Genomic DNA, 26443 nt, shown 5'->3' with positions numbered 1-26443 from the left:
AGCAACACTGTAACTTGTCTTGCGAGCTCCTCTCCAATTTGTTCTGAGCAGATAATGTCTTAATTTCATTTACTTAGTTGATGAAGGAATAGATTTGTTTCATACAGGGATTGTACAAAAACATCTTTGTAATAAATATATTTAGGGTGAATGATAAACAAATTTCTTAAGGCAAAATATAGACTTTCAATTTTTTTTAGTACAGAGCAAATGAAGTTTATAACCCATGACAAATTACACTGTGCAGGGATGTGATTCCACCGCGGAAAAATCTCTCTCATCTGAACAATGTCCCTTTAAGCTAGATGGGGTAACAGTTATTTCTCACATTTAGAATTTAAATGCAAGGAAAACATGTCCTTTTACGTAAATATATTCTAAAGTTTTCTGCAGAAAGGGCTTGCTGCCCCCTTAACCCCCGCCAGGGGCATTGCCCCCAGAACCCTGTTTAATCTTCCTCCTTTTGGGGAATTTCTCTGTCTCATCCCTGACTGTGGAACAGGGAGATTATCCATGTGGCAAACAAAGAGATATGTCTGTTTAGACTAGATAGTCTTCCTACATGAGCTCGGTACGGTGTACAAAAATTAGGAGTTCTTTTATCACATCCAAAAGGAATATTTACCTGTAACAGATTCAATTTCAAGTGTTCAGACATCTTCCTCAGATGCAAATTGGCAGACTCAAGAAAGCCGCCACTTCCTTATCGCCAGTGGTAGTCATTCTGGCGATTACTGCAGTGTATATGTCAAACGGCTGGTTTTATGCGCCCCGGTTCCTGTTCATGTTGTTACAGGTAAATTTTCCTTTTGGATGTTATAAAACTCTAAACTCATTATTACAACCAGCATCCTGATGATACTCTTTCATAATCTAGGAATAGCAAGCTTTGCCAAGAAAATTCACTAAGCACAGAAACGAGTCATTAGTAGAATTAGGTAGTGTAAGAGTTAACGTAAAAGGGAAACATCAATGCTAAAATCCTCAAACAGTTACTGTACTAATTACACAAATAATTATAATGAAATATAGCACAGAGTAAATATATTGCACCTATATAAAATATAATCAGGAAAAAACATAACAAAACTAAACTAAACATATGGTTTAGAAATCATTGTAAGCACAAACACACATTGATTGCAGTAGCTGGTGCAGACTTCACATACAAAATAGAATCACTAAACTTGCTTATATTTCTTGAATATGTTTTGATCTCTGCAATATGCAGTTTTCCATTGGCTATCAGACTACATGCAAACATAAGAAGTACATGTAGGTGTCCGTACAATAAAAATGCTCAGATAAACCAACACCAGTTACAAGCAAAACATTTTAAATACATGTATGTAGTCAACTACAATGTAGGGGCCCAAAGGGTTATAATTGTTCAAAATCAATTGTTAGTTCTATTCATTTGGATTGTGTCTAGGATTGTGACTGGTTCAACCATTTCTTTAAAACACTTTACAAGATAAGATCTAGACATCTCCTAAAATATTTATTTGATAATGGTGATAATGCTTGAAATATGTAAGCACAATGAGGCCCAAATATGATAAGGTTCTTCCACACTTGGGCACATGCCTCTTCATTCTGGGCCCCTGTTTCACAAAACTTGTTATCAATAACAAGTTACAATAACTGTTATAGGCTACTGAAATCGTGCCATTTGATTGGCTAAAAGCAACTTTGTCATAGAAATTTAGCACTTGTTATTGATAACAATTTTTAGGGAACGGGGGCCCTGAAGTCTTCAAAAAAATTCAGGCACGATACTTGATTATCGTGGAGAAGTTAACATGTGAATGTAACAATGGCAATATACATATATATTTTGCTAACTTTTTCAGAGATACTGTCATCTACAAAATATTTGGTTTCACCCCTTGGAAACATCTTTGACATGTATTCATTACATCAAGAGGCAAAATAATAAAATAAAACAAAACAAAACAAAGAATGAGAGAAAGAGAGAGAAAGAGGGAGAGAGAGAGAGAGAGGGAGAATGAGAGAGAGAGAGAGAGAGAAAAATAGAAAGTTAATTTCCTGTGATTATGAACCAGAAATTATATTGCATGTTGAATTTTTATATAGATATATCGGTATCCATTACTTGTGTTTATGAGCATTTAATGCATCGTACAGGTAGGGCACCTCATGCTACGGTCACAAAGATTTGTACAAACGATAATTTTGTATGAGTCTCCCTGTTTTTCCATTGTCTTCCCGAATTTCCATTGTCTGAAAATCGTTTGTACGGCGTTCGTAGCAGTTCGTAATGGCATTTGTGACCGAGGCTTTAGTGTAGTTAAATACATGTAGGTCTTTGATCGATGCAATAAAGGGCCATTAAGGCAACCACTTTATATGAGAATGAAAGGCAACTTGTGGCATCTGGGCCCTTTTTCATCAAACTTTTCATCAATAGCAAGACAATAGTGTAACTGTTATAAGCTACTGAAATCATGCCATTTGATTGGCTGAGAGCAACTTTGTCATAGAAATTCAGCATTTGTTATTGATAACAAGTTTTATGAAACAGGGCCCAGGGGGGGGGGGGGGGGGCGTTTCACAAAACTTGTCATCAGTGACAAATTGCAGTTTTTGTTATAAGCTACTGAAATCCTTGCTTCTGATTGGTTATCAGCAGATTTGTCACTGATTTTTGTCATTTGCCATTGAAAAAAGGCTTTGTGAAACGGGCCCTTGGTCTGGTCCTCCTCATGCTCATCAAGTGAAGGGAGAGACAAAGTTTGCTTCGCTCGCGTTCTGGTCGGCCTGGGTCTTCCTCACTTTCCTTCGCACACACTTGGGGCAGGGTTTCATCTCCGTCTTGCACGCTCTGTGGTACACTGACTTGCATTTGTCACACTGCAATTGAGAGTTTAAAAAATAAAAAATAAATAAATAAAAATTAAAAGACAATCATATACTTAAAAAAGATTAAAGAAAATAATAAGAAAATATTTTTTCAAGAAAAAAATGACCAAAAAAAGGATTAAAAAATTAAGAGATAATAATAAAAAATAAGATGTAATTCTTGTCTTGGTAAGGTAGTTCATAATTCACCTAATAATTGATTGCTTGAATGTAATAATGAAATTATCAACAAATGATTAATTTAGCTCCAAAGGTTTGGAAATGAAAGATTCCTAAGAATAATCACATGTTATCACATGCCAATATCGGATGCCAAGTACTGAGCAGGGTACAAAGTTCCAAAGAAACATTTCCTGTTATACTAAAAGTATACCAATAACCTAAAAACAAATTGTGTACGGGTAGAATGTAGAAAAAAAATTGTTCGAAAGATTCCTAACAGCAATCACATGTTTATATTACGTGCCAATATGAGATGCCAAGTACTGAGGAGGGTACAAAGTTCCAAAGAAACATTTCCTCTCAAACTCAAATCATACCAACAACCTATTACAAAAAATTGTGTTTTGCTAGAATATAGAAAAAACTGTTTGAAAGATTCCTAACAATAATCACATGCTAATATGGGATGCCAAGTACTGAGCAAGGGTCCAAAGTGCCAAAGAAACATTTCCTTTCATACTTAACTCTTTATGCGCCACTTAAAAAACCCCCTGTGCCACATTCTTTTAGGGTCACACATTTCGAGGGAATCTTTATTGACTCTGCTGAATCAAGAGGCTATAACTCTTCACTGGATGATCATGATGAAAAATATTGTGCAGCAAAGTTGTAGACCGGAAAACGTGCTTTTCGATGAACCGTCATTTGTTATATTTTGAATTATCATTTTTATAATAATCATAATTATATAATGTTTAATTTTTCTTATTTACGGCAGTTTTTTATCCCTCTAGAATTTCTTATTTAGCAATGATAAGACATCTTCAAATCGAATCTATTAGAAAGGTGGACTTCTTACCTTTCTTTACATACCTTGCTCAAGTATTCTAACAATTCAGAAGGTTAGTATTTAGGTTGTTGAAGAAAAGAAGTTCAATAGGGAGAGACTTGAAAGTACCCCGCTCAGCCACCCTTGACAATGGGCTAATCTGCCCATTGAAATCCCTATTACCCCAGGTTATTGTCAATGTCCGGTTTAGCGGGGCATGAAAAGGGACGTCGTGGGGATGTTTTTCTTTGTTGTGCCATGATAAGTCAATAAGAAATAAGAGAATGTTATTGATTTTGCCCACTGGTATGAGCATGTAAAAATGGTATAGGCATAATATATTATATGTGATATACATGACATAATCAGCATCTTATTGAAATGTCTCATTATGAATGTTCACCGCATCTGTTCTCTCACCTTCTTTACCCCTCAATAAAATTGATTTCAAGTACATTTATCACAGCCATAGATATACAAAGAAAGAATGAATCAATCTTAAAATATAAACTATATTGCATTGTTTTCCATTTACTTTATTGTGAGAGAGCTTATTATCAGAAATGATTGACGAGTGGAGTATGCAATGAATAAAATATGGAGAACGGACGTGAGAGACATTATGAGAGAGAAATAGTGATATGAAATGAAAGGACTTTACTGTGAATAAAGATTATAAGAGAAAGAGATAAAGATGACGGCAAGACAGGATACATATTGATACGAAAATAACAATAATAATGAGATAGAGATGACGGAAAGAAAGAGAGTAAACACTGATAGCATAAGAATGAATAAAGATAATAAGAGAAAGATATAGAGATGACGGCAAGACATAGGGTACATATAGATAGGAAAATGATAATAATAATAAGATAGAGATGACGGAAAGAAAGAGAGTAAACACTGATAGCATAAGAATGAATAAAGATAATAAGAGAAAGATATAGAGATGACGGCAAGACATAGGGTACATATAGATAGGAAAATGATAATAATAAAAAGATAGAGATGACGGAAAGAAAGAGAGTAAACACTGATAGCACAAGAATGAATAAAGATAATAAGAGAAATATATAGAGATGACGGCAAGACATAGGATACATATTGATAGGAAAATAATAATAATAATAAGATAGAGATGACGGCAAGAAAGAGAGTAAACACTGATAGCATAAGAATGAATAAAGATAATAAGAGAAAGATATACAGATGACGGCAAGACATAGGGTACATATAGATAGGAAAATGATAATAATAATAAGATAGAGATGACGGCAAGAAAGAGAGTAAACACTGATAGCATAAGAATGAATAAAGATAATAAGAGAAAGATATAGAGATGACGGCAAGACATAGGGTACATAATTATAGATAGGAAAATGATAATAATAATAAGATAGAGATGACGGAAAGAAAGAGAGTAAACACTGATAGCATAAGAATGAATAAAGATAATAAGAGAAAGATATAGAGATGACGGCAAGACATAGGGTACATATAGATAGGAAAATGATAATAATAATGAGATAGAGATGACGGCAAGAAAGAGAGTATTACACTCATAGCATAATAATGAATAAAGATAATAAGAAAAAGATATACAGATGACGGCAAGACATAGGGTACATATAGATAGGAAAATGATAATAATAATAAGATAGAGATGACGGAAAGAAAGAGAGTAAACACTGATAGCATAAGAATGAATAAAGATAATAAAAGAAAGATATAAAGATGACGGCAAGACAGGATACATCTTTCTTTCATTAGTTTTATTCATTCTTATTCTATCACTGTCTACTCTCTTTCTTGCTGTCATCTCTAGCTCTTTCATTAATTTTTATTCATTCTTATTCTATCAGTCTACTCTCTTTCTTGCTGTCATCTCTATCTCTTTCTTTCATTATTTTTATTCATTCTTATTCTATCACTGTCTACTCTCTTTCTTGCTGTCATCTCTATCTCCTTCTTTCATTTTTTTTATTCATTCTTATTCTATCAGTCTACTCTCTTTCTTGCTGTCATCTCTAGCTCTTTCATTAATTTTTATTCATTCTTATTCTATCAGTCTACTCTCAGGGAACACTTTTATCACTAGAGTCTTCGTCACTGCTCGATTCGTCGGAATCAGAGTCCATGCTCCATGCTTCCATAGTAACAAGATCTCGAGCCTCCTCTACACTAAACACACGTTGACGTTTTCCAGCAGGTGCCATCGTAACATCAGTAAAAAAAATCCAAAGAAAACCGCTAAATACACGGTAATTTCGAATGTAACACTATGAAGAAAAACAGTTTACCGGAAAGTGTGCGATGTATACAATGTAAACAATAGTAAACGCAACGCGTGGCTACACACTGCGAGCGGTATTATGAATGTCTAATTGACTCGTATACATCTGTGCAAAAATGCGAAGTTGGCACGCCTACGTCCGTGCAAATCGGCGAACAAAGCAAACAAAGAGTTAAAGCATACCAATAACCTATAATGTGTTGTTGTTGAATAAACAGGTTAATGTAACATAGGGACATTGAACCAAAAACATATAGAGCAACGTTTGTTTGGTTGGTACAGTTAAAAACCTCCCATAGAGGTTTACATTGTTTTCAGTCAGTTTTAATGAAATTTCATCTATTGTTAGTCATATACATATTCATGATTATGTAAATATATGCAAATGCCTATTTGTTAGTTGGTAAATGGGAGATTTTAAACAACCCCACCACAGTCATGGGTAAAATTTTACTTAATAATTGTTTTTCTTTCATTTTATGCTGTTTGGGGGACCGGTAACCGTGTGTTGTTTGAGGTGAGAGGGATACTAAGCCAAACATGTAGAACCTTCTCCTTGTAATATCAAACTAAGAAATCTTAAGTTACCCGGCGTACAGTGTCCACATCTGGTGAACAATTAGCTGGACATTACCTTTCAACAAAAACAACAAAAATAAACAAAAAACTGACAGGAGATTGCTTCCTACCTGAACAGTAAGATCCGTATCGAAGGGATAGATGATCTTGCTGTTCTCACAGATCTCACAGATGAATCCTTTCTGACTACAGAGGGCGCACTGTTGAACATGCTTGACTGCAAACACCACCACCTTCCTGAGAATGGGAGAGAGTGTTCCTGCCTGCACCTGGGTGAAGTCCTGTTTGGTGAATAAAACACACACAACATATAATTATCTATACACTTGTGTACTTACATGAATTGTGACATAAATGTAAATGAAGACAAAATAGTGAGGGCCATGGGTGAGCAAACCAGAAAATCATCATTGTAATCAGTATGATCATTGGAAGCAGCAGGAACGCCCCTCATGACCATCATCAATATCATCACCATCATCACAATTGCCCATGTGATCACCAACACCATTGTTGATGTTAATTTCATCATCGTCGTCACCATCATCATCATCACCATCACCATCATCATCATCATTATCATCATCATCATCATCATCAATACCATCAGTATCATCATCATCATCAATATCATCATCATCATCAATATCATCATCATCATCGTTATCATCATCATCAATACCATCAGTATCATCATCATCATCATCACCATCACCATCATCATCATCATTATCATCATCATCATCATCATCATCATCAATACCATCAGTATCATCATCATCATCAATATCATCATCATCATCAATATCATCGTTATCATCATCATCAATACCATCAGTATCATCATCATCATCGTTATCATCATCATCATCATCATCATCATCATCATCAATACCATCAGTATCATCATCATCATCAATATCATCATCATCATCAATATCATCATCATCATCATCGTTATCATCATCATCATCATCAATATCATCCTCATCCTCATCATCATCATCATCATCATTATCATCATCATCATCATCATCATCAATACCATCAGTATCATCATCATCATCAATATCATCATCATCATCATCATCATCATCATCGTTATCATCATCATCATCATCATCATCATCATCATCATCATTATCATCATCATCATCATCATCATCAATACCATCAGTATCATCATCATCATCAATATCATCATCATCATCAATATCATCATCATCATCATCATCATCATCGTTATCATCATCATCATCATCATCATCATCATCATCATCAATATCGTCATCATCATCAATATCATCATCATCATCATCATCATCATCATCATCACCATCATCATCATCATCATCATCATCATCATCAATACCATCAGTATCATCATCATCACCTTCATCATCATCATCATCAATATCATCATCATCATCATCATCATCATCATCATCATCATCACCACCACCACCACCACCACCACCACCACCACCACCACCATCACCACCACCATCATCATCATCATCATCATCATCATCCCCACCACCACCACCACCATCATTATCATCACCATCATCATCATCATCACCATCACTTTCATTACTTACCACCGCCGCCGCTGCCGCCGCCGCCGCCACCACCACCACCACCACCACCACCACCACCACCACCACCACAAACCATCTCCATCTCCTACTCACCAGCATGGAGTATAGATGAACATGGTCCAGCATGTATTCCCTTGGCCACACCCTCTTCTTGAGTTCTTCTGCTACTGACTGCTTGCAGGTGAACAAGTAGGCTTTCAGGTACTTCAGCTGCATACGCACTCCCTACACAAAATAAATAAAACAAATGAAAAACAAACTTGGTAGCTTACCTCTGGGCCCCGTCTTACAAAGAGCTGTGATTGATCCAAATTAATCGCAACTATTTCTTATGTACATAGTTGCAATTTATATCAATTACAAAATAGTTGCAATTGATATCAACTCTTTGTAAGACAGGGTCCTGGTATACTCTAGGATGAATGCCTTTGAAGAAATGTAAACACAAGGTGTTTTTTATTTACCAAAAAAAGTAAAAACTGACTTCAAATTTTCAATTTGCTGATAGATGTTCTAGGAAAATTGCCAGAAAGGGAAGACAAAAAAAAGGGGGAGGGAGGTCAGTCATTTCATCTTCTTTGCAAAAAGGCTAGAAAAACTAGAGGTGTCGTGGTATAGTGATTCACTCCCTTGACTCTCAATCCAAGGGTTAAGGGTTTGAATCCCAGCCCAGCACTAATGTCCTTTGGCAAGACATTTATTTAATTTAGCCTCTCTCCACACCAGATGTTAAATGGACCTCCTAATTTTGAGTGTCTTTAAAACAGTGCGTGGCTGGAAAAACGATTTGAGCTTTGAAAATCGGAAGTTGATGACCTAGAAATGAGCAATCGACTTGATGACACCTTATGTAGAGTATGCATTTTCACAATGACTTTTTAAAATGACTTTAATTAAGCATGGTTCAATGCCTTTGCTCTATATGCAAGCCAATCTGGTCCGCATCTTATCTTATCACCGTAACTGTGGCAAATTTGACCCCTGTTGACCCGTTACTTGGAGGGGTGCAAAAAATGAGGGTTTAATTTGTATTTTTGTAACACTGAAAGTGAAAGGTAAAATATTTTGTTATCCTTTATATTTGTATTCTACGTTCATTCAACTTTCCATTGATATAAAGTCCTATATTCATCGGGTAATACAGTCAAACCTGCTTTAGTGACCACCTGTCTACAAAGACCATCTGTCTACAACAAGCACATGTTTTGTTTCCCTTGAAAATGGTTTCTCATTGAAACATGTACTAAAGGAACCTGTCTACAAAGACCACTTTTTGTGTTTCCCTTGGGCGGTTGCTGTAGACGGGTTAGGCTTTAGCTATCCAAGAACCTACCTTGACTTCTTCTAGCTCCTGAACAGCCTTGTAGAGTGATGAGTTGGTTTGAGCTATGTCAATCAAGGGCATAGCCTCTATCTGCTGCAAGAAACTCTTGGTGTGCTTGGCAACTATCAACAACAAATGGAGCAAATATTAATATTTACATAAGACATGAATTAATCTTTTTCAAATAAGCAGTTCTATTTTTTCTCTAAACTCATATTTTGCGCTCCATGTAAAAGTCATCAAAACAAAATACTTTGTTCACCTGTACATCATACATTTAATTAAAAAATAAAAGTCAATAAATAGTAAATTCATGTTTGTAAATTTTTTGTCAGGATGCGTCGCCCCTAATGAATTAAATGGTTACATTAGGTTCAAAATTCAGATATCACATTTTGTTTAATCAAATTGATTAAAAATGGCAGAAATTTGTGCAGAAACGTGATCAATCTACCTAATTTGCTCATGCATGCTGAATTTGTTAATGCCAATGAATTGATAGATAGTGAGTCAAACCATACAATTTATAGTTTAGAAACATAGGAATGGAGGGGTTCAGGGGCAGAACACCTGCTCTCTAATTCAATTTTAAAGGTAATACAAAGTTTTGGTATGGGGTCATGAATTTGGTTCAAATGAACATATTGGAAGCATATGCGATCCTACAATATTCAGTGATCGTTGTTGTGGTTGAAATCGAGTCTAAAGTTATGAAATTGTGAATAATTAACTCTTTATGATGAATAGCTCCCTCTCAAGGTCAAGATATTAATTAAGCTATAAAACAATGTTTCTTGACTAAGATCGACCGATTAGCTCTTCCCGTTTGGAAATTATATGTCTCAACTAAATATTCTGAGATTTTCATGGTCGCAGCTACCATTGTACGGCTGTAGGCGCTATTTGAAATTGATCAAAATTTACCGGGAGCACCGGTAAATTTTTATATTCAATTTTTCTCGAAAGCAGAAGGGTTTTAGAGTCTAACATTTCTTGTGCTTATAATACATCCACAGGAGCATCCAAATATATCAAAATTGTAAAGAATCACTATCCACCCAATTTTCAAGATTTTCCAAAACTTTGTATTACCTTTAATGTTCAGTTTATATTGGAGTTTGATGCTGAAATAATTTTACAAATAAATTAACAAACATGATATGGGGAAAATGGCTGAGATGAAGATAGACAGAAATAGTCGAATAGTATGAGGAATTCTTAAAAATAAAACTGAAATTTGTCAACATTCCCCATACACACAATGTAACAGTCTAGGGCTACCATTAATGGCAAATGATTATTAATGAACAGATTCATTTAAATATTTCATAAAACCTTTAATGTCAATATAAACTGACCTTTTTGTTTCCTGAAATCCCAGTTGTAAAGAACCCTGGCAGGTATGATAGCCTCCTCATCTATGTGACATTCATAGCAGTAGTAGCATCCATCGTACCCACACACCTTGGCCTTGCCGTAGACTGTACACCAATGACAAAACAATAGACCAGGGGGGTGTTTCACAAAGATTCTAAGTCAAACTTAACTCTGAGTTGGACTTAAAAAGTATTTTAGACATTTCATAAATTCAAAAACAAGAAATCTCCCATGATAATAGAAAATATGAAAGATTTGAATCAACATTTTATGCCTTTTAAAATAACTTTTACAAAATATTTTAGAGATGCTATCAACTGTACATAATTGTTAAGTCAAACTTAGAGATAATTTCAACTTAGGATCTTTGTGAAACGGCACGCCCCAGTTCATGGTTAGCATACGTCCCAAATAACCCCGAATATCCACAAATCTTCAAAACATGAAGAGGTCCCACTTTGTACATTTTGAAATAATCACTCCTACAGTGATGTAGGTGCTACATAAATAACCTTCGTTTCCCCTTTTAAAGAATACTTCCACATGCGTATCATGGAGTGCACTGCTTGTGCATAAATTAATAATGATAACATAACTTTCATGAGCACGTATTTAGTATTTTGTCTCCATGTATTTCACAGTTTGGTCTGCAATGACCTTTTACCTGCTCATGCTCAGACTGCAACTATGAACTGGCTTGCAGTGAGCCAATCCTCCATGTGTTATGACAGTGTCATGTAATTCATTTTAATTATTTGATATACCACGCCTTTCTCTGCTTTTCTTTTCTCAATCAGTTTAACTTAACAAACAACAAGAATGATGGCATTGATGTTGATAATTACAGTAAAAATACTACAGTAACATGTACTACTACTACTACTACTTCTACTACTACAACTATTGTATTAAATACTAATATAGCTACTAATAATAATTATATCAATAAAAACATAAATAATAATGGTAATCAGACATAATAAAACTAAAGTAATTGATTTAAAAAAATGTAAATTTTGAAGAGGTTACTTTATGCGTCATAAAGCAATTATGTAAATGTATTAAGGTACATGTACTCAATAAATCAATCAATAAATCAATCAATCAATCAATCAGTAAACACTGTTCAAAAGATTAAACAGTCAAACCTGCTTTAGTGACCACCTGTCTACAAATACCAAATTTTTGTTTCCCTTGAAAATGGTATCTCATTGAAACATGTACTAAAGGAACTTGTCTACAAAGACCACTTTTTTGTAGACAGGTTTGACTGTATCATAATAAAATGAATCATAAATCATGTAGTGATAATGAGTGATTTACTTACTGATGCCCACTGGTCTCGTGCAGCCTTTACATTGGTAGTTCTGGGAGTCCAGACCCTTCTCATTAGCGATATTCGTCACCCGGGAGAGCAAGTCTTGTGTGCGCTAAAGACGATGGAAGAAAGTTCAGTTCAGATTTCTACACGTCTTTCTTTGTCAAAAGAGATTTTGTTTGTATTTAAAGGGAAATCCAACCCAAATAGACAACTACTCTAAACGAAAGCAGAAAATCAGAGAAGCAATCTGATGAAAGTTTCAATTAAATCAGACTAACTAAGAAAGTTATGAATCTTTAATTAGTTTTGTAATGAAATTATTATAAGTGTTGGATTGCCCTTTAAAAACATGTACGTACAGAAATAAATCATACACATATTATAGTAATTCATGTTTTCATCATATATGATAATACATGTAGGTGCACTGAATATTGTATTACAAATAAAATAGCCACTAAATTCAGAATTATTTTCAGTTCTAGTGTCCATGATCAAGAGATACATGTATGGGATTACACTCAAGGTCATATTTACATCTACATTAATAATTCATACACATATCACAGTAATTATTCATTTCATACACACAGAAAATACAGTGTTAAATCTAAAAATCTATACAAAATAAAAATTACAATACGGTACAAGATTAATAAAAATATATGAAAGATTGCAAGCTCTTTTAGGGTGACAAAACTGTTGAATATTAGGTCATGTGAAAATGCTGTGGGTATCATAAAATGACAATTTCTGAAGCAGTAAAATATGAAAGCTTGTTTTATACCAAAGCGAAAAGTGTTTTCAGGTGGGTATACAAATCATATAATTCATCATCAAAAAAATAGTGGTCAAATAATGATAATACAGTCAAACCTGTCTACAGCGACCGCCCAAGGGATACAGAAAAAAAGTGGTCTTTGTAGACAGGTTCCTTTGGTACATGTTTCAATAAGAGACCATCTTCAAGGGAAACAAAACATGTGCTTGTTGTAGAAAGGTGGTCTTTGTAGACAGGTGGTCACTAAAGCAGGTTTGACTGTATATAGACAACGTTGTTTGAAGTCTGGAGAAGAAAGTGGAATTACCGAGTCGGCATATTTAGAGGCCGGTGAGCTGCTGAAGGGAATGATTTCAAAATCCAGAGGAAAATCTGCAGGTTGAGGAGAAGTAGGTGCAGAACTCTGGTGATGATGAATGAAAGGAGAAGAGAAGAAATGATAAGTTCCGGTGACACAAAGACGTACATGGAAACTCCATTTTGGCCATTTTGAGAAAAAGTGGTTTATGCGTCACTGAGCACTTGGACCTTCAGGAGTTAAGTCTATGTTTCACTAGCCATTGACTTCACTGGAGTGCTGGGTGAAGTTAAGTCTTTGTGTTTCCTGGAAAGCCCACATTTTTCTAAAAATTTTGATATCAAACACTAATTTTGGCAAAATATGGAGTTATGCTTTGTGTCACTGAACCTTCGAGTTGATCTACTCTATTTCGAAAAAAAGATGCAAGCCTTTTAGAAAGGTGTTAATGGCAAAGAATTAAATCATCGGCTGGCCACAAGAAGGCTGCAAGAGAGTATTGTAAATAATAATAATATTCCGCAGTTACATCAATGATGTCTCCAAGTGCTTTACAGATATATTATTACCCCTTTCATCGGGTTATTCCGGCCAGGCGCCATTTTACAGACGCTCACCTTGCTGAGCCTACTACATTAACATTTGAATACTACCGGGTACCCATTTAGCACCTGGGGGGAGAGTGGAATGTGTTGCCAAATGACGTTAGTGTCTGGTTGGCAATTGAATCCTTTACCTTGTGATCTACAGTCCGGAGACTTATCCACCAGACCACAACACCTCTAAATGGCAGAAATGGCCTACTTGTGGGCAGGCCCCCCAAATTATGTGATAGACTGTTAAACCATGTTTGGCACGTGATAAATTAAAAGAAAGATAAATTATATACTGTAAGAGGCAAAGAAAAGTGAAATTAAAATGCATACATTCTAGACGATGTCAGTGTATAATAATAATATTAATAATATTAATAATAATAACAACAATAATAGTGACAATATTCAAAGTGCCTACAAAATAATAATTCAAATTAAAAAGCTCCAAAGTAAATCAATATAAACATATATAGTCAATGAGCATAATGTTGAATTCTAAAAAGGAAAACTTCTAATAGTTCTATATGTGCTACTCACTTTTAACATCCATGCTTTGAAGTTGAAAGTTTTTAAAAAGAGAAATTGCAGACTTTGCATGATAATGACCACAGGTGGATTATTAAAGAATGCTTGTATTTCAAACCTCTCTACATCTATGAATACACAACATTTCCATGTGCATCCATGTGCATGTATGATAATAAAACTCTGTGAAATTTCCCACACCTGGTCAGTCTTCTGAACATAGATCATGCGTGTACAAGGCCATGCACAGCTTGAGAGTTTCAAGGATTTACATTGTTAACTATGAGAGGAGTATCGATTGAAGCATGTGAACAGAAACAAGTGTTGATTACATACTTGGGATCTAGAGCTCAAAGGTCACTGTAAATACAGTAATCATATATCATATCCTTGATTATTAAAATGGGAAAGTACAATGTAAAATGTAATTAATCATATTACATCCTTGATTATTAAAATGGGAAAGTACAATGTAAAATGTAATTAATCATATTACATAATTAAAATGGGAAAGTACAATGTAAAATGTAATTAATCATATTACATCCTTGATTATTAAAATGGGAAAGTACAATGTAAAATGTAATTAATCATATTACATCCTTGATTATTAAAATGGGAAAGTACAATGTAAAATGTAATTAATCATATTACATCCTTGATTATTAAAATGGGAAAGTACAATGTAAAATGTAATTAATCATATTACATCCTTGATTATTAAAATGGGAAAGTACAATGTAAAATGTAATTAATCATATTACATCCTTGATTATTAAAATGGGAAAGTACAATTTCAATGTGAATTAATCATATTACATCCTTGATTATTAAAATGGGAAATTACAATTTCAATGTGAATTAATCATATTACATCCTTGATTATTAAAATGGGAAATTACAATGTCAATGTAATTAATCATATCTCTCATTCTTGATTATTAAAATGGTTAAGTACAATGTGGATGTAAATTAATCATATTACATCTTTGATCATTAAAATTGGGAAGAACAATGTGAATGTAAATTAATCATAATAATCACTCTGGATTATGAAAAGTGAGATTGCAAAATAGAAATGTGTGAACAGTGTGCAGGTTAATTACATGTCTTCATGTGCAGAAGGAAAAACAAATGATGATATTAGTACTGTGTAAAGTGTAAAATGTGTATTTTTATGACGGATAGCTGTAGGTGCATGGTTGCAGTAGAAGGTGGTTAGGTGATGATTTGCAATACTTATCCCAATCTAGAGAAAAACATATTATCAGTGTTTGATCAAAAAGAAGATGCAAAGCATGTATACATATACATACCAGTACATGCATATTGCATATCATTCCACAAAAGCCAACGTTATTGACTACTATATTATCTGTTTAGAGCCGGAACAGAAGGGTAAAACTCAAGTACATGTATCCTCCTGGCTCAAAACAGACGATAGTGCCATGAAATTTGATGCCACCAAAGTTGAAGTAAACATACATGTAAAGTTGTATGAGAGCTAAGCAACTACGATAATGTCTACAAGTGCAGATGTACATGCATAAAAGTTCTGAATGAGTGAATTCCTGATTCTCTTTCTTTTGCAATACATTACCTTCATAGGGGGTGGTGTAGACATCTCTTTGCTGGTCGTGTCACTGGTAGGAGAGGTCAAAGGTGAAAGGTTACTGACAGGAGTGATGGCCTTGTCTGTGGTGTCCATGTAGTTCTTCAGCAATGTTTGATAGCTCTCTGTGAATTAAAAGAGAGAGAGAGGCGGAGAGAGGGGGAGAGAGAGGGGGAGGGGGAGAGAGAGAGAGGGGGGAGGGGGAGGGGGGAGAGAGAGGGGGAGGGGGAGGGGGGAGAGAGAGAGGGGGCGCGAGAGAGGGGGATAGAGAGGGGGAGAAAGAGCCAGGGGAGAGGCAGTGGGATTGATTGAAAGTTAGAGAGAGGAGGAGAGAGAGAGAGAGATTGAAAGAAAAGGAGGAGAGAGAGAGAGAGAGGGGAGATTGATAGAGAGAGAAAGAAAAATCCTTGATCGACCTAGGTCACACTTGAACACCATAATGATTTTAAAAAATGAATGTGGGGTAAGTACATGTATATGTATATCGATTGATCTATTCATGATCGAAACAAGAACAAATCGTACAGTGTACAATGGTGACCTTTTACACTTTCATAGATGCTTATTTTTATAGCGTAATGGGTAGTTATCATTTGATGCGCTAAATACATCAAATGAAATATGATCATGTTTTAAGAACTACGCAAGCTTCAGGGGTTTTCCTCAGTAGTTCAAGTACAAGCAGTAGGCATAAATAAGCTACAAAAGAGATGAAACTACAGGATTGAAAGTATCAGGCACAATAATTATAATTCAGTTCTTAAAAGGTATAAATCAATATTTTGACTTTCACATGTACTGTACATCAATTTCCACAGCATGGTCATCGTTATTATAATGATCGTCATCATCATCATCATCACCTTCAACTTTATCTTAATCATCATTTTCATCATTATCATCATCATCAACATCATCATCATCATCATAAGCATCATATTCTTCATTAAGGCCATTCTTGAAATTGTAATTAATTGATCAATCAAAAACACTTGTTCCCTACCTTGCCTTGTGTATCCATCTGTAGTATCTTCAGACATCGTTGATGTAGGTCTGTGGAACTCTGAGGACCAGCCTCTGTTTCTTCCAAGACTGTTGCCATGGGAACTAGTAAACTCCTCCCTCTCTCCTCCATCATTTTCACCAGCTGAAACTCTTCCCATCCTGTCTTCCTCAAGCAACCCTCTCTCATCCAATCCCTGGTCCCTTGAGTTACATGTTCTCATATCATCAACCTTTCCTGACTGGACTTCTTTCTCCTTTCCTCTCCTCACATCGCCATGGTAATCACCGTCACCCTCCTCGTCCTCATCATCATCCTCTTTGTAATATTCAATGTTGGATCTAGACACGTACATCCCTCCCTCTGCCGCATCAAGCTCCTCCTGCAAGGAGGGTATCCTTGGTTTCTTTATCCCATCATTAGGGTTCTCTGCATCCTTGTTAACATCAGCTTTGAAAAATGGGTTATCATCAAAGTCGTCCCTTTCGATCTTCATTTTGAGATTTGTTTCCTTACTGATGTTGTCTGAATAGAAAGAAGTAGGATCATCTGCTTCTTGATTAGATGGAATCTTTGGTGCATGTCTATTTTCCTCACCAGGATACTTAGTAAGGCCTGACGCGATGGACAGCTCTTCTTTGGTTTGTGCATCACTATCATTGACATGCCCTTGATTAAAGGATTCAGCATCCTCCGCATCCTCATCTTCAAACGGGTTCTTGGAAGGAGACGAATGTACATTCATGTTCTGGAGATGGGAATGCTCGGTATCTGGGGCATCATCAGGAGGTTTATCTTCTTCTTGAATCGATGTGTTCTGAGTAGGAGACATATGGATGACAATACTATCCTCAAAGTCTTCTGATTCCTCTAAGACCACTGATGGTTGTTCTTCAATCTTACGACTCAGCGCTGCAACCGAATCCCTGGTCGTTCCCTTCTCGTCTTCAGCCAGGCTGCGCAGCAAGTTGGTGCTCATCTCACTCTCGTGGAAGCTGCCTACGTGGTATGGCATGTCAAGGGAATTGGTGGGTGTCACGTGCAAGGCACCATCGGGTATGGTGAAGCTCGCTGTTGATGAGGTCAATGGACTGGTTGCAGCTGGCCAGTCTTGAAATGAGGCTGTAAGATCTTTGGAAAAGATAAAATATGAGATTAAAGAGGTAATAGAAGATGGGGAAAACATACAGGGTTCCCAGCATTTTATGAAAACAAACTTCTCCTATTTTCCCTAATGGAGCTTCAAATTCCAGGATCACTATCAAAGAGGTATTTATGAAAACAACAAAGCCAACATTATGAAGTCAATCTTCTAGGAGGTAAGCTGATTGAACAAGAGACAAAATATATGAGGCAGACGACTTTGTTTTGTGGCCTAATGAGATTCTCTGAATTTTCAGTGATTTGTTTGAAACTTCCTGACACACTGTTCACTTGAAATGGATCAGAAGTTAAACTGATCTTACTTCAAACATTCTTAAAAAGAAGGTTGAGTAATGGTTAGTAGACAAATTCTGATGATGAGCATTCTTAAGAATAGATTTAGATATTTAAAAAAGAAAGGAAATTGCAACATGTTAAGCATGCTTGGTTGACCTTAAGCAATCCAGCAATTCCTGTTATAACTAAATAAAATCGCTCATTTAACTGGGACATTTCAAGCGATTTGAAATCATTACTGTGACCAGGAGACCAATACCTGTTGAAGGTCTTGGAGCTGTTGCGTCGTTTGCCTTATTGTCGCCGGGTGGAGACCAGGAACCCTTCAACATAGAGGGCGCTGCGCCCCAGACATTCAGCAGGGTGGAGTTGTGTGAGAGTTGGAAGGAGAAGTTGCATAGACCTGCAATTTTGAAGAAAAAATGAAAGAGAAGGGGAGAGATGGCATTAATGAGTGATTAGAACTGGAGAGATGAGAAAATATGGGGGATTTACATGTAAGACGGAGACGGAAATAGAGACAAAGACAGAGAGAGAGACAGACAGAGACAAAGAGAGAAACAAATATTGTGAAAGTTCGACTTTTAATGAATTTTTCACCTATAAGAAGAGCTACCGGTAAACAAAAAGAATTGAAAAATTACACTATTAATCTTTGAAATTATTGTGAAAGTTTGATTCTACATGTATTTTTTCACCTATTACAAAAAAAGTTAAACCTCCCTTTAAAACAAAAAACAACAATGATTGAAAAGTAATACGAACCCACCTTGCAGGTAATTGTTGATGATAAATGGTTGCTCTGGATCTCGGAAGAATGAGTTACGACCGTAGTACTGCCTAATAGCCTTGCTGTCTCTCAGAATGGCTGATATATAACTCTCCATTAGACAGTCATTAAGAGCCAGTCGAACCCACGCCTGAATGTGCACACATAGAAAATACACACATCAAAATCATAAAAAGCAATTAGTATTCAAAGACTACTTGTAAACAGTTTCCGTTTCTGTTCTGAAAATACACATAAAAATCAATTAGCATTCAAGGATTACTTCTACAAGTGTATATGGTTTTGGTTTCAATTTCGAAATAATAGTTCATAGATTGGGCATTTAAAGCAGGACTGCACTACTTGTAGCTACTTGCGCCCTCTATATAGCCAACAATGCCTAAGCGGTACCCGTTGATCTCACATGGTCCCTTAATCCCCCTGGCCAACTAGTGCAGAGAGGCTTAGAAGACACAAATCTTTCAACTTGAAGAAGAACAGGTTATGTGACTGCATGTGCATTCAAAATCATTCTAACAAATGGCCAAGATTGAAGTTCAGTCTAGTTAGTTTATTCTAAAATAAAATTATCATAGTTGATACTGGAAAAGTTCCCTCATATTTATAGATAGATATATTCAAGATATATTCTGACTTTTTAATATGGCTTCACATTTCATTTCTCAACTACGTGTAGGCCTAAAAGTATATTGCGAGAATGCTTCAAAATTAAGATGCGTAAAGGGTCATTGCTTACATTGGTCCAGATAGTTAGCAAAGTATTAAACATTGGATGCAGAGCTGTAATGAAGATTCACCTCTACCCAATTCTTTGAGCTCTACTCTTCAAACTATATACAATAGATATCCATAAGAGACATTTGCAATCAGAATTTAATTTCAAAATATTAAAACAAAAAAATTGATAAACAGGAACATGTAGGCGCACAAAAGAATACTTACTACATGTATGTATCAGAACTAGACAGAATGCAATGCTGCATGACCTCAAAACACTACACATAAGACTGAAATTCTAAATGTTCAAGCTTTTATCTTCCTTATTATGTATCTCATTTTTCCCATTTGGAGGACAGTCTTCATGCTCAATGTGATGTGACATTCTTATCTGGGAGATGAACCTTGAATTAATGGTTGATTCATCAGACAGCAGCAAGGTCTATCTAGTTTTATGGCAGGTCATCTTTTGGTTACCCAAATCCAGATTTGATTCAAGAAACTTCCTACAATATAATATACTCATAAATACCTAACTCCATGTCAATGCAGATACATACATGTATAATGAAGCAAGATATTGTTGAGTTGGAAATGGCCAAAGTTCAGTTCATTTATAATATTTTTTGAGGCTAAAAGTTACAGTTATGTAACCCCCCTTCCGTGGAAGGGGGGTTAAGAGAAAGATAGAAAGAAAGGAAAGAAAAGAAAGGAAGGAGAAAGGAAAGCAAGAAGAAGAAGAAAAAGACAAAGAAGAAGAAAAAGGAGAAAAAGAAGAAGTAGAAAAAAAGGAAAAAGGAAAAAAAGAAGAAAAAGAAGGAAAAAAAAATAAAAAGAAGAAGAAGAAAAAGAAGGAGAAACTCATCCCGCCCCCATAAAAAAGAACGATGATAGATTAAGAAACTTGTTTTCCAAGTTATAGCTTGTCTCTGTAAGTGTATATTTTACCATCACTGGGAATTAAGACTTTGTAAATAATGGGAGCAATGTATTTTGGATGTTACCTAGTGAGAATACACAACTTCAGCTGCACACATACGTTTTGACTCATAAAATGTACATGTATGTTTGGACAATAAAACTCAGTTACAATTCGATTTCCGTTACAAGTGATTGGAGCAGGGTCATTACAAAGAATTACCTGTATGAGCCTATATCACTTGATGATATTAAGACACTAATCACAGACAAGGATTCCCTTGATCCTATTAAACCTATCACAAGGTTAGTTCAATATTTACAAGTAAATATCTCCAATGTCACCTAAAGCCATGTACAATCTTTTGACCTCATGTACACAAGACAAGAAATAATACCTTAAAGGCAGTGTAGCATGGCAAATAACGGTTAACGCCATCTACGACTCTTTTGGACAACTGCACCTAAACCAGTGGACTTGATTAATGGTCAGCACCCGCTAGCGTTCGTGAAACAGAACGAAGTTCTCCTTACGCTTCGGTTTTGCGTATGTTGCACCCACATGAATACTGAGGTCGCGTCGTCGTATTATACCCGATTTGCCCCAAGTCAGGCCACGGGAAAGAAATGTAGTCTCGTCATACTACACCCCCTTTAACTCATAATGTTCAATCAAATCAACCTATGTGATAAAGTATCATTTTGGCATTTACACAATAAACCCAGCCAGAGTTTTCTCAGGCTTAGTATTACACAGATGAATATGCTTATTTGTATGCAAGTTCTGTGCAACAATATTAGGTTCAAAATTATACTTACCCTACAAAATCCAACCTCAGTTTTGATGAAAGACAATTCCTTGATCTGTTCTATAACATCTCTGTGTGTGAACTTTATCAGAAAAGGCCAAAAAGTCTACAAAAAGAAAAGAAAGAGGAACAAATTTGAACACCGGATATCAAATGCTTTTGTACAGACTTTAAATGCAAATTAGAGATTACTAAAAAATTGGGAAGAATTAGATTTTAGAATTACTTTGTGTACTGTGACTCACACAATATATGTAGATGTATACATGTACATTGCAGCTAATTCTGATGGAAATGTATTATACATGATAAATATGGACAATAAAACTTGAATCTTAAATAATGTTATCCTACATTACTAGAATAATCTGACCCAGCCCAACAGTTGCATTTACCCATCATATGATCATACATATGAAAATGTACACACATATGGAAATGAAAATGAAAATGAAAAATTATATTTGAAAAATGCCAATAGGATGGCAGAGAATGGGTTAAATATGCAGATTGTCTGTTTCCTACCATTTCCCTACGATAAACTCTTATGTCTATTGAAAGAGGATATGACCATTTCCTCCAAACAAATCCTAGGAAAGCTCTGGATTAAGAGATCATTGGATATCATATTTTGAGCATAATTACAAGACACAATCAAATTCACTCTTACGTGTATCGATATCACTCTTAGTTTACATGAACTAGACCAGCATTTTTCAACCTCTAGGGGTGCCGCGGCAGGAATTTAGTTTTATCAAAAAATATTTTGCAATATATTTTTGTGAAAAAAATGGTAGTACCGGTATGTAATTTCATGTAGAAATATAAAGATTGCAAATTGTGTTTCTTCCTCGCTAGCTTAGATTGCTTGCAACGGACAAAATCTTAACTACCTTATGGGAACAAGCCTAAAGAATAAATATCCCTGAGAGTGCTTCACAAAGACTAAGATCGACTTAACTTGGACTAAACTATGGCAGGCCATTCATGCCACTAGTTGCTCTCACCATTGGTCTTTCAATTATGATCTTTATATGATATTTTTTAATTCAATAATGAACTATCAACAAATGTAAATTCTGTAGATTTGTGACCACAATTTATATTTCCCTTGAGAGACCAATGCCAGTACATGGTGAGAGCAAACAGTGGCAATGAATGGCCTGCCATAGCTAAGTCCAACATAAAGTCGATCTTGGTCTTTGTGAAACACTCCCCTGGTATCTCACCTTGGATGAGTATGAATCCTTCAACTCATGTAGCAGGATGGCCTCCATTACATTACAGAACCGATTTGCTGTGTCACCACTGTGAAGAATTAAAAAGAAAAATAAAGAAGGCATAATGCTAACCATTGTTGATCTTAGTTTAGGATTTGGGAGTCTTTTTTTCTTCTTCATTTTCCTTTCTTGAGGGGATGGAACATAAATAAGTGAACAGATTGTTTTTACTATCATCATTATTATCATTTATATACTGCGCTTTTCCCAGAGCGGCCCAAAGCGCTTACAACAAGAAGAATCCTACAAAAATGAAAATTAAAATTACAGATACCTAAAAATCTAGTTTACAAAAAAGAAATGTTTTAAGTCCCTTTTTGAATGAAGAGACAGATGGTGATTGCCTGAGTATTAAAGGTAGCATTTTCCAATACAGATTTAACTTAGACCGATTTTGAAAATATAGGTATAGTGACTAGGACTGTATTTAGGTACAAAAATAAAGAACAGTCTCACCCTCTCATTCGGTTGATATTTCATATTTTTTAAATATTGGCTTGGAAGAAAAGGGGTTCACATCAATCTAGAGTTCATAATCATCTAGCGAACCATCAACTAAAAATCAACAAAAATATGATTTTTTAATTTGAAAAAAAAATTGGGGGGGGGGGGGTGCTCATCAAAACTATACAAGGGTTCTGATATGCTACACAATCTGACATTGTGAACTAAACTCTTCAATAGAATAGTGGTAAAAGAACGAAATATTACCTTCTAATGGCTGAATCAAGACTAATGTGATCTCGCTGGAGCTGCAGACAAGTAAAAATAAAGCAAAAGTGTTGTAAGACTGGTGGTACATGTATGCATACCGTACATGAATTTATGAATGTATGATAAAAAGCAAAGAGAAAGTGATATCCCTACCAAGAACATCTAAATTTTCAACAACAAAAAATCACATGAATAATTTAGCCATCAAAGTTTAACCAGCAATTTACTGCTAATTTGCTCTGTTTTTGTGAAGGGACACAAGGACAAAAGGTTTAGACTAACTCATTTCTGATAGTGTCTCTATATATTATACACTAGGGCAACATACACAATACTAAAATAGTCAAATTATTCCTGACAGCCATATGTTATGAGGCTCATTAATAAAATACTTAGATGAGCAACATTGAACTCAATCTTGTACAATGCATTTCTTTCCAGAAGGAAAGAGAAATATGCTTTAGATACATTCTCATATTAACTTAAAAGGGAAACATTTCAAATTAAGAGGGCATCATGGTAGGGGATCTGATTAATACCAGTTTACAAGCAGTCACTATATTGAGAGCCCACTTATATGTGTCTTTAAATCTCTAAGTGACAAACACTGGACAAACAGCACACTGATGTGGTAATCTTTACCTTTTTGATAGATGATGCCACTTCTTTGCTGAGGGTTAGCTTGATGGCCATATGTCTGGCAGCCTCCACCTCATCCTGACCTGCAACCAAAAGTACACAGGATTAATTAGGATGTAGAAGTGACGTAGAGTCTGGGTGATGCAAATGCATTGTGAATGAAACTTTCTGGGAAGAATTTGTCAAGGTTGATTAGTAGCAGATCAGAATACAAGAATAATGGAGGATTAAAAATCATCAAAATGATAAGAAACTGGCTGACTTGCTAAAAATCATATGCACTGTAGACAGACATGTTTAGTTATTCAGTATGTGGCTTAAAAGTTTGGTTCAAACACTTGTAGGGTGTCTGAACGATTTTTCAATTTTCCCTTCTGGATTGTTTTTCACCATCATGGTTGGATGATTGAAAAGATCAACTACTCAGAAGAACACATTTATATTTTCAAGGCTCACCGATGTTTCTATCAAAAGATACAGCCCCCCAAAATCAAGACAATATTCATCCAATTTTTGTCCAGAATATTTATAATTTTTGCTCAACAGCTGCACAGCACGATATGCAAAGCATGGGGTAAGGTATTTTTAAAATGTAACTGCTTGTGATCCCTTGGGACTAGAGAAAAAATAAGTGCATGGATATATTCCTTACAGCTGGCCCAAATTTTCCGTCGGGTGCTCACTTTATGAAATTGGTAAATCTCTGAGTTACCATGGACCCAATGTTTAAATCGCTGTTTTGATCAAGATATTTGGGGAATATGGAGAAAAGCCGGTTCTTTCTACGACACCTCATTTATTGAGTATCACCTTCAGGATCACAAGCAGTATTGGTTTGAATCTCAATTTGGTAATAAAAACATTGACCAACTTCGCACGAGAGCGCAATACACATGGATTGCATAGGGATGTGTGCAATCTCTATGGGAAAGATTTTAGCACACAAAACCGAGTGCGCGATCAGACACCCTATTGTGAGGTAGACCTATCTCTTGTTATAGTTTGAAAGCAAGGGCATCTGAAGAGCCAGCCTATTCAGTGGTACATTTTTTTAAATGATATTCTCCCACACTAACATCAAAACAACAAAAAGCTCACAAATTATGTTCCTCTTTCCATGTATCATTTACTCAATTTTTTTTCATTGATGTTAAACTTTTTCAAAGTGGCCTTCAATTGAGGGTACATGTAGACCCTATGGGGGGAGGGGGCTATCTATCTCTATTTTCAGAAAATAATCAAATGTAGCATTTTACCAACAATTATCTGCAAGGTGTAACTCCTTCTTTTTTGTCATAAGTTCTCATAGACATGTTTGTGTCAGTCAAAAACTTGCACCCTCAATTCAATCACACTCAGCAGCATTATAGTTTTATACCAACAAATAATCCATTGAGTGGGACTGAGGTGAAGCGAATTCGACAGGTAACTAACACTGAAAGAGGAAATGATCATGAAAATGATACACATTACATTCAAAATATGAAGAACGTTGTGGGAATTATGAATTGCTGATGCCCTGATCTCTCTGATAAGAGATATTGTACTTACGTTTCTTTCCGAACAGACTCATTTTGCCGTCTTGTCTTTATGTTGCGCAGCTCAACTCAGTCGACTTCGATCAGCTGAGTCGAGTTCGCCGGGTAGTCTTTAAACGTGCAGACCCCTAACAATTTGTTTACCTTCACAAAAACAAAAAGAACATAGACTAATCATGAAATATATATTTACAATGTTTTAGGAAGAGGGCAAAATTTCCTTAAAGCATGAGGCTTATGATGGGGTCACTATAACAAAAATAGATATGATACATACAACTACACAATAATCATAATCTACATACCAACACTCTAGGGTGACTAGGAGAAGGGGGGGGGGGGGGGTCAATACGAGGAATGAGACCCGGGAGAGGCGGATGCCCCCCCCCCCCCCCCCTCCCCGGCCCAAAA

General features: G+C 35.7%; 1 protein-coding gene across 2 annotated transcripts; it reads right to left on the bottom strand.

Moving 5' to 3' along the window:
* Positions 1 to 1380: 1380 nt before the first annotated feature.
* On the bottom strand, positions 1381 to 26136 carry LOC100893654 (pleckstrin homology domain-containing family M member 1). 2 transcript variants are annotated; one of them, XM_030986565.1, is made up of 16 exons: positions 26046 to 26136; positions 24498 to 24577; positions 23853 to 23893; positions 23091 to 23169; positions 21872 to 21967; positions 19397 to 19547; positions 18887 to 19030; positions 17188 to 18318; positions 16173 to 16309; positions 13461 to 13556; positions 12379 to 12481; positions 11033 to 11155; positions 9684 to 9796; positions 8444 to 8575; positions 6860 to 7030; positions 1381 to 2874 (listed from the first exon to the last, which is right to left on the bottom strand). In XM_030986565.1, exons 1-16 carry the CDS (start codon positions 26065 to 26067, stop codon positions 2734 to 2736), a joined length of 2760 nt encoding a protein of 919 aa, XP_030842425.1. In that variant the 5' UTR covers positions 26068 to 26136; the 3' UTR covers positions 1381 to 2733. The 2 variants fall into 2 exon arrangements, with proteins under 2 accessions (XP_030842425.1, XP_030842426.1); XM_030986566.1 differs by lacking the exon at positions 13461 to 13556.
* Between the last annotated feature and the right edge of the window lie 307 nt (positions 26137 to 26443).

The sequence above is a fragment of the Strongylocentrotus purpuratus genome, unplaced genomic scaffold, assembly GCF_000002235.5.
Source record: "Strongylocentrotus purpuratus isolate Spur 01 unplaced genomic scaffold, Spur_5.0 spur5_scaffold_16, whole genome shotgun sequence".
Lineage (NCBI taxonomy): Eukaryota > Metazoa > Echinodermata > Echinoidea > Camarodonta > Strongylocentrotidae > Strongylocentrotus > Strongylocentrotus purpuratus.
Note: the sequence above shows the minus strand (reverse complement) of the source record. Positions and strands in the feature narration are given on the sequence as shown.